General features: G+C 36.4%; 1 protein-coding gene across 2 annotated transcripts; it reads right to left on the bottom strand.

Annotated features, from left to right (window-relative positions):
* Window positions 1–1316: 1316 nt before the first annotated feature.
* On the bottom strand, window positions 1317–6500 carry LOC146710227 (uncharacterized). Of its 2 annotated transcripts, XM_085457588.1 has the most exons (6): window positions 6254–6500; window positions 4857–4915; window positions 3963–4014; window positions 2949–3103; window positions 2620–2715; window positions 1317–2440 (listed from the first exon to the last, which is right to left on the bottom strand). In XM_085457588.1, exons 4-6 carry the CDS (start codon window positions 2955–2957, stop codon window positions 2201–2203), a joined length of 345 nt encoding a protein of 114 aa, XP_085313714.1. In that variant the 5' UTR covers window positions 2958–3103; window positions 3963–4014; window positions 4857–4915; window positions 6254–6500; the 3' UTR covers window positions 1317–2200. The 2 variants fall into 2 exon arrangements, with proteins under 2 accessions (XP_085313714.1, XP_085313713.1); XM_085457587.1 differs by lacking the exon at window positions 4857–4915.
* Window positions 6501–9844: the final 3344 nt, after the last annotated feature.

Here is a 9844-nt window from a genome sequence, read left to right as displayed (position 1 = left end):
CTGGTGAGAATGTCTCAATTGTGATTTGCTCTTCAAAACCATAGCTGGAGTGTAAAAGGAGGTTACAGGCCATGTGGAGAAGCATAACCTTCGTAGAGTTGGTATGGCATATCTTGAAGGAGAAAGTATCTTTGTGAACTGCGTCACTCGACACACCTGGGGATTTTGAGGCTTTCTAGAGATGAATTATCCTGTTGTCAATAAAAGTGTCCTTGACTGATAATGATCATTGCCCATCGGCCCACATTTGTCTGGGCTGAAACCTGCAGATATTCATTATTAGATCTAATGACCATCTGTCTGTTAAGTCCTTGTCTGTCACAGTCTGGTGATGTCATTCTCTGGACCAGCGCCATGAGAAGACAACAGTTGCTTGGAAGCCATTTTGGTGTGGATGGGAAACTGACTCAAATCATCAGGGTCAAGAGCCTCTTGCTCCCTCTGTGTCCTGTTTGCCCAATGATAACTAAAGAGACTTGTCAATGGGACTCCAGAGTGTATTCATATTCAATGCCAGCTCCCTCTGAGTTGGTTGGCGCAGCACATAGCCTTGGCCAAAGTAAAAGCCAATCTACATGGAGTGAGCTGAAAGGAGAGGAGGACACAAGAGAGAGGAGAGAAGAGACTGGGTAATCTTCCCCTGTGTGTAAGCTACTCTCGCCACTAGTGTAATCTAAATGAAATATTAAAAGAGACTCAGCCTCACAAAGTGTTATGGAAACAAACCTCTTGTTTCCCATGTGCTAACATGAACTACTTCGATGTGGAAGTGCTCTACACTAGTCTGCATGCAGTATAGCTGTAGAAATATGTAATTGGGGCTACAACCACTTGCATTACTGCACAGTTAAATGTAGTGAAAAGAAAGTTATGCTCTACAGTGTGCTGCTCTTATGGGTTTTCACGCATGCGCTATTTAAATTGGCCGTTCACGCAGCTACACTGAAAAAAAAATGTTTTGTTCAATTTACTCAATTTTTTTTATGACAAGTGGTTGCACGAAATAAATTTGTTTGAATCCAGAAATATTTTTTAAGTACACTGAATTTAATTTAAGCGAGTAAAACAAACATATATTTTTAAGCTACTTTAACTTAACTGTTGTGGATACGTCTTAGTCAAATATTATTAGTAAGTCCAACTAAGGTCGTGTTAAATGTACCAGAATAATTTGTTTCCTTTACACTTATGTCCCAAACTTATATTCAAATCAAATTGTTAATTTCTCTCTATTTCAATTAAGTTAAGTTTACTTAAAAAATATTGCTTACCCTGATTTGTAGTTTTTAAAAACGTCAATAATGAAAACTACAACATTCTTTCACATCATTTATTAATGCAAAATTTGTTGCAAACAGAATAAGAATCCACATCTCTAAGGGAAATTGCTGCAATTTGTATAATACAAATTACAAAACTTTTGCCTATGAACTAGTAGCTTTAAAAAGCTGTATTCAAACAAAACAGAAACAACAGACAAGAGAAATGTTAACCAATGTTTCTCTTCCTCTATAAAAGAAAAAAAAAAAAAAAAAAAAACTCCTTACATAAAAGAATAAAACACTACCAGCAGTATAATGTATCACAATTAGAAACTGATGCATCCACAAACTAACCAGTTTCAGACTTGCTGTTCTGCGATCCATATTTAGAAATTGCATTTTAATAAGGTAATTAGACTTAAAATTAAACTTGTGTTTTCCTTACTGCTTATTGACCACTGTCTTTCCATTCTAGTCCTTCCTTGAAGATTCTGAATGTTTTACATATTTTCTGACCTAACATACTCGCTTCAAAACAATTAATAGTCTTTAAAGTGTTACCAGTGTGCTGCAGTGTGGTAATCATGAATGGTTTTTTTTTTTTGTTTTTTTTATCCGGTTGAGTTAACACTGATTATACGCAGGGCAGCAGCTATAACTGAATAATTACAAAGTTGCTCTTCAAGCTACTCAAATGTACCACACGTGAAACATTCATTATTGAAAGTTAAAATGTTCAATCGAAACATAACACAGAACAAATGATGGTTGTACAAGAGTTTCACTCCTATTCACAAGAGCACCAGTCATTGGTAATTTACATAACAGCATTCTCTTGATGTGTTATTTTAGAAATCTTCCTATCCAGTAGCAATTTTGTTCTTCAGCCCAAAGACTTTGGGGGAGAGCTTTTCCCCATCGAATCCCATCAACACTTTCTAAATGAATTCATAATAGTCCTTCAATTCCTTGGGGAAGGCTAGGTTTAGTGCATAGATTACTCCAAGCATCAATGCACAAGCTTGGGCCAGAGATCCAATGTTGTCCATGACTATCTCCCCTTCAACAAATATTCCAATGTCATCATAATGTCCATTTTGTCCATCCTCCCTGTTGATGACATAAATGCCCATGGTGTGCTTCTTCAGGTCTCTCTGGATATCATCTCCTTCAATGTCCTAAACATTTAATAAAAAGGTAAAAGAAAAAACAATTAACTCTACAATTAAATTCCAATCTAGTCGTTTGTGTGTGTGTGTGTGTGTGTGTGTGTGTGTGTGTAATACACACACACACAGATATCTATCTAAAAAGTGTGTGTATAGATGACTTGCTTACAATGACTTAAATGACTTACAAAGAACTCCCGAATAAGGCTTCCGTCCTCTTCACCAAGGTAGAGGCAAAGTGCCCTGAGAACTGCTTCCCTTTTCACTTTAACATCACTTTCAGCCTGTTTAAAGAGAGTTGCTGATTAAACCAATTTGGAAAAAAGAACAATGTCTGACATTCGCAATAAGTAAATTTTATCATATGTCAGTTCAAACATAGTAAATAAAATTTATATATGAAATTTCAAAATTTAGATTGCTTGGCTGGTCACCTAAAACGGCTTATTGGACTCACCAGTGACCTGCCACTTAAGACAAAAGAAATCCAAATAGAATTTGCAATATTCAGATTTACCTCTTGCATGATCTGCAAGTGGTGGGCAAGTTTCTGCCCACCACTCTGCCCTTCTTCTGGAAAACTGTCATCAACTGAGGTGTAATTCTGTCTAACTGTGCCGCGAAGGTCATCTCCAGTTGAAGTGTTGTAATACACTGGAATTCAGCATTTACCTGTAACTCACACACACACACACACACACACACACACACACACACACACACACACACACACACACACACACACACACAAAGAAGACTGGTGCTTAATCATTGGTATGATTATTTTGTTATTTCTTCATTAAATGCTACAATGCAATTGCCATCACTTCATAAAGCATGATTATCATATGGGTTAGTATACAGTGCATGAAGGATGTTACTACTGTTAATCAAAGAAGAAATGAATGGCATCAGTCCATTTAACGGGTTTAAAGGGTTTTAAAAAGCAGATATTTGTCTGTTTCAGGTGGTTGGCAACACATTTTCCTGTGCTCTTTGTCCACTGGTGGGAGTGTCTCACCTGTGAGGTCAGCGGGGCAGAACTCTGCCATCAGCAACAGAGAGCAGAGAAAATTTAGATGTGCAACTAAAAACATGCTTGCCATGTAAGCCCCAAACATCTCTGAAATTGCTCTGCAAACTTCAGAGTACTTATACTTCAGGAGTCCTGTGGGTACCGTAAAGACTCATGTATGCAAACAAACCACATTTTTTTTTGCAATCTGATCCTTTTTGTCTTGGCTGTTTCCTTCAGGGATCACCACAGTGAATGATCCACCTCCATCTAACCCTATGCTCTGCATCCTCTTAACTCACAAGAACTAAATTCCTGTTTTTCATTTCACTTTCGCAAGTTTTTTTTTTCTTTTGTCCTGGATAAAAGAAATTTAATCATATATATTAATTGATATTAATTAATATCAATATTAATAATCACAAGAACCCTTAAGATGAGATAGATAAACTTGTCCCTGCAATACTGTGACAAATACTGTTGTGATAAATATGTAAGGAATTTGCATGTACTTACCAAAATAACACCATCTTCTTGAATAAACAGTAACACATAAGGGGAAGAAAATCTGCCAGAAAAGGAAGACAAATAAAAATAAAAAAAAACTTTAGAAAGACAAACAATTATCGTTTCCAAGCCATTAGTGCATTACTTCATGATACTCCCTTGTAACAAAACAAATCTTACTTGTGCCTCTGTGCAAACTACAGATGGCACGATACCACTTTTTTATGTCCGATACCGATATCATAAATTTGATTATCTGCTGATGCCGATATGAATCTGATATAGTGTATTTTATAATAAATAAAACTGTTTTTATAAATATTTTGCTGCATTTTGTATAAGTTCATACTCAGTTTTAAAAACAAAACATTAAAGCTATTCTGTTATACCTGTATGCAAAAAATACACTGCACCCAAAATATTTTATACTTCAGCAATACTGATCAACCTAAAAAACTTACACCATCCTCCTTATTCAGGTATTCTAAACAGTACATAGAAATATTAAACTAACTAATAGGACTGCCAACTCCCAGCAAAAATATTAGGAAACCACCCCGCACCCTCCGCCTGATAATGCTTAATTGACGTAATCTACTTTAATGCACAGAAATCAATTATTTTTCTATAATAATTTGATTCAACATTTTTCTTCAATACAGTTGCAGACAGCGCAGACAGCGTACCTTCCCAAAGGAAAAAGTGCTATATGTACTACTATTACTAGGGCATATATTAGACTTAATATTTACTACATACAATAATGGATCTCTATACATTTAACCAGATCACCACTTTGGTAGTAAGATTTAGAATAATTATTTATTAAAAGCTAGACATTTTAAATGAGAATAAGAAAGAAAATTATGTCTTTGTGTCTCCCTTTCCCTGTTAATGCCCTACCTGGCCCCTGGCAAAACTTTGCTAGATCCGCCCCTGCACAGTTACCAGCTGTCAGCTACCTAAAAAAGGATCCTGGAGTTATTTGTCTCTCAGAAACAGTTCATAACTTCCCTTCAACTCATTCATGTGACCTAAAATGTAAACCTGTTTCTTCATTACCTGTTCAGCTCTAATGATTCAGTAAAAACTTCTCCTGGTTTCACCTTCATGTTTCCTTCTCACCACATATCCAAACTATCATGACCAGCAGCTATTACGGCTGTGGCTCCAGAAAACATAAGCGGATACTAGAAGTATTATTAAAAAAATTCTAGCAACAGCTTATCAAGCTTAAACGTGCTGCTGTTGTTTATCTGCCGTTTTCCTCTTTCTAGCGCAAACTGGGTGACTAACAAATGAGAGAGACTAGCGACAGAAAAGCCGATCACCTGATAATCGATCAGTTTCATGATTGAAGCAGCAACAGGAGAGGGAGGGGGGAGAATGAGGGAAGAAGTTTTAGCTGTTCAGCATGAAGACACCGAATAACTCCAGCTTTGTGTCTTTTTTCATTCTAGCTGAAGTATAAAACAAATCGCTTCCTTTCCCCCTCAATACAAAACTCCGACAGCCAGTCCAGCTGTGGCTCCATACATCGGTTGTTAAGCTCAACATGGAAATACTATGCAAACATAAAGAGATGAACTTACACACTTGCTTTACTTCTCTGTGTTAGTTTTCTCTGAGATTAAATGCAGCGGTTTGGAAGCACGTAGCGAGGCTTTAAATGCTAAACCAGACCGCTGACAGGTCTTGCACTCAACAGCTCTATCAAGTGAAGCAACTTCTTTTCTGAGTTAATTTCAGTTCTGACAAACATCACTCTCAGTGCCTTTTGATCTCACATTTTTGGCAACCACCGAGTTATTCTCCTCCACAGTTTACAACCATTATTTTTTTCTGCACAAAAGACGTTGTGCAACGCCAATCCTACTTATTTCCTACTGCACCCCTGACTGTGCAGGTGCGTTCAGAAGCCCCCTCCCCCGCCCGACTATTCCTTAATGCCAATGTTGTGGCGGGAGGGACGATTTCTCAACTTAAAACTGCAGGCGACTGTACAGTGAACTTTACAGCTAACTACAGAGAAATTGCCTCATTCCATAATTTGTTAGTACAAAGTGTGCCACAAGAACTAAGCTAAAAACATATGACATTTTAACGCATCAATACAATTACTTTTTTAATAGAGCAGTAGCTAATAGAGCACATAGCTAGCTTAAGTCAAATTCATGACAAAGTTCAGAGGTGTACAACTACTTAGACTTCTTTCTCCATGTGCACACGTCTTAAAGAGTCAACATGCTTTGACTGAGGTAAAAAAATAAAACAAAAACGACCGTAAAAGGTTTACTTACCGAAGCTAGACCACCTTTATATGAAGTTGTGCGATTAACTTGAGCCCGCTTGCAGCACACAAAGAGTCCGCTTCTTCAGTCCGCGTGCAAAATGGTGGCCTGTCCTAACGCATGCGCAAAATGGCCCAGCAGGAGGCTATGAAAAACATACTTAAGCATTTTGAGCTACATTTAATTAACTAAAATTAATTGGATTAAAACGCAGGGAATGTATTCTGGAGTTACTCGAATTATATATGTAGACAGGAATTACTCATTTGAATTGAAAAGATATACCAAAATATAATATGCTATATTTAAAAGGAGACAATATCACTTTTTTCAGTGTACTGTGCTTTTGCTTGTAATTTTACTTAGCACTGCAAATGCAGTATGATTACTATTAAGCAGATTGACAAATCTAAACATGAAGTGATATTTTAAACTACTGGTCTTTAATTTAAATAAATTCTTAGCAGAAAACACAGGCTCTGAATGACTACTCAATGATCTTGTACTATCATGGAAATGCATAAAGACAGCATGCTGCTTTGGGGATATTTTAACAAATAAAACTGTTAATTACAGGAATAATAACTGGGCTTAGTGGCCATTTTTCAGACTTCATGGGGTAAAATGACATGTGAAATAGGAAAACCAGTCTTACAACACCTAAAATGACTTCAGGAAATTGGAGCATGACACATATGAATTTTCCATGATACCAGGCGGCAATGAAACATTAGCTTAAATGACAACTTCTGCTGGTAACAGCAGTTGACATGTTGAGAAAACTGAGGGGGAAAGATACTATGACAAGAAGGTGGAGATATGTAAAATCTGAGAAAAGGACGGCAAAGAATGGTTAAGGTTAATTCATATTTTGCATGCCACATTTTTAACTTGTTAGTGTGAGCAAGACTGGCTTTCTTATGACATAAACCTATAGGCTACAGTTCCAGACACTAACACAAATCCCTATCCTAGGACATACATGTCATCTTCATTTTACAAACATAAACAGGTAGAAATTGAGGCTATAAGTCTGACTGCTCATCACAGCTTTTGTTACCTGTTGAAAATCAGGGTCTGGCTGCTAGGCTGGCGTCAGCAAATAATCAACTTTAACATCCCTCTGGGTTTTTGGCCAGCTTTATGCTAGCATGCTGTCTGTATAGATGCTTGCAAAGAGCCAAAGTTCTGTTTAATGCGGCTCTTTCTGTCCCGGATGCAGTTTCCACTTCATCATCACTTTGTGCAATAAAACTAAAAGAAATGTCCATACCACAACTCCTCAAAATGTATTAAAATACCGCTCCACCATTTCCATCCTCCCACACATAAATTGAAACAAGCTGATTGCAGGAAGAAAAAAACAACATGTTTGTTTGATGATTTTTTTTCTTTCTATCCATTTGGGGCCCAAAACATTTGCAACACAAGTGACGACTGACGACATAACTATAACTGTAATGAAATTATTACATTACACTAATATGTTACATTATGAAATGTAGTCTGTTATTACTGCAACTTCTGCATGTGTTCTGTTTCACGTGTGTGTAAAGTGTGAAATGGACACAGCGAGTCCATTACACGCTTTGCCGTGATACCAGGTTGCACTGTAACACCATCACCAGCCTGAACAGTTTTTCCAATCCTGTATTTTCCAGCCTTGTTGAGAACGTGCAACTACCCAACAGCCACGTCACAGTTTAAGTGACTAAATCACCTTTCTTTATTTTCTAATGCTCACTTTGAGGTCTTGAGCACATTGGTTAATTAGATATTTGTAAACTAGCAGTTGAAAAGCTTTACCTAACAAAATGGGCGGTGGGTGTATGTCCATCTTATATATACAGTCTACACTTTAAAAGTTGACCAAATCCTGTATTATAGTAACAAAGAGTAAAACAGTAAGTAAATTAGAATAATTCACACAACAAGTCTGGTGCAAAGGTAATGATTTTCTGCTTAGGTCATTTATCTTTTAAAGTGTTTGTTTAGGCCTTTAGGATAACTAAAAATTCTCTTTCCTTTAGTAGGCTAGCTCATTGTTTTCTTGGTAGTTTAGCTAAAGCAGGCTAAGTAATTTTACCCAAAAATGTAACTAAACTTAAACTAAGGTAATTTTTTCCTGAATTCACGGAAAATGGTATTTTCCTAGAACCTTCTTACTCACGGACATATCGTTTCAGGAAAAGAAAAAAAAAATCAGAGTCATTATCATTGCATTGTTGTGGACGCAGTTCGGAGGAGGGAATGGATTATGGAAGGGATTATTAGAAAAATAGGGTTTCCATTTATGTAACCCAAAAAATTTGTATTTAAAAAAGTAATAAATTTTGAGCTCATAAAATAAGTCAAACTCATCTCAACTCAGGCAAAGACTGCAAACTTAACAAACCAAATGACTGCCCAAATAAACATAACTGACATAAACATGAAATGACACACAAGGGGTAACTAAACAAAACACAATTGTAAACAACAAACAATGCAGTGTAGTTTGGTTTGTTAATAAACTAAACACCAAAGAAGAAAATCAAAAACCACTAAACCCTAAACTCAATATTTAACTAAGTACAAATACTTTGTTTTTAAATTAAAGAAAACACACATTCTCCCTTTCAGCAAGAAGTGGTGGTGCAGTCCAATTATCCCGCTTTGCATTTAGTGGTTTCAAACCCTGGCTGCCATCTTTTGTCCAGCAACTCCCAGGGATAATGGCAGGTAAGAAATAAAAGACAAAGGTTAGTCAAAAATCAAAGTAATGAAGTGGTATGAATACATAAGTAAACTAAATGTGTGCGCTTACAAATAGAACAAATGTATCCAAACCAATCAATAAAGTTCTTGGAAACTAAAGTGTGTTATTGTGTTCAAACAAAGGAATGAAAATACAAGAGTTACCGATTTTAGAGTGTGGCCATGGGTTTGGCCATCACAAAATCTAGAACTGTATTTAAAAACTGCACAATCAGTCTGTGTATGAAGGAAAATGTAATTTTATATTTGAATGTCTGTGGCAGGGATCCATTCATGTTTTAAACCTTGTCTATTCTGCTTTTATGCATACAAACAATGTACTTTAGAAATGATAAAAAGTCAGAAATAATGCATAATCTTTAAGGATGACAAAATATATAAGTGTACAAAGACACTGTGGCATAAACATAGGTGTTCTAGTGATTATTCATGAGAAGCCGTTGTAAAAGACTGCCTATAAACCTAACGTTTCTTTTCATTTTCCAAGCTTCCAAGATTTCTCTTATAAAATATATGTCCACTTTCACAGAGACGCTGATGAAAATACATTCATAAGCAGTTATTGATATCTTGAAAGTCTAAGCAGAACTGAACCAGAAAAGGCCCACTGAAAAATTACTTTGACAGGAAGGGCTATCTATCCAGGTTTGTAGAGAATTTTGCCATTTTCTTCAGAGCAATGTAAATGGATAGGAGTATCCTCTCACTGGGCTTCTTTAGCATTACCCAATAGAAAAAAATAATAAAAACTAAATTTAGGCAAGTATACATCCCATCACCTGCTATCAAAATCCACCTCAGGAATTTAATATCTGCGGTAATATCAAACCCATGTATGTCACT

The sequence above is a fragment of the Copadichromis virginalis genome, linkage group LG5 (genome assembly GCF_057382275.1).
Source record: "Copadichromis virginalis isolate Kocher_CV1m ecotype Utaka linkage group LG5, C_Virginalis_male_GT1.1, whole genome shotgun sequence".
Lineage (NCBI taxonomy): Eukaryota > Metazoa > Chordata > Actinopteri > Cichliformes > Cichlidae > Copadichromis > Copadichromis virginalis.
The sequence above is the reverse complement of the archived record's forward strand: the minus strand, read 5'-3'. Positions and strand labels throughout refer to the sequence as shown.

Bases quoted from the DNA above. Each gene is read 5' to 3' on its own strand.
- LOC146710227 (XM_085457588.1), bottom strand. The intron at 2,441-2,619 runs GTAAGTCATTTA...TTAAATGTTTAG, and splicing joins GCCTTATTCGGGAGTTCTTT to GACATTGAAGGAGATGATAT.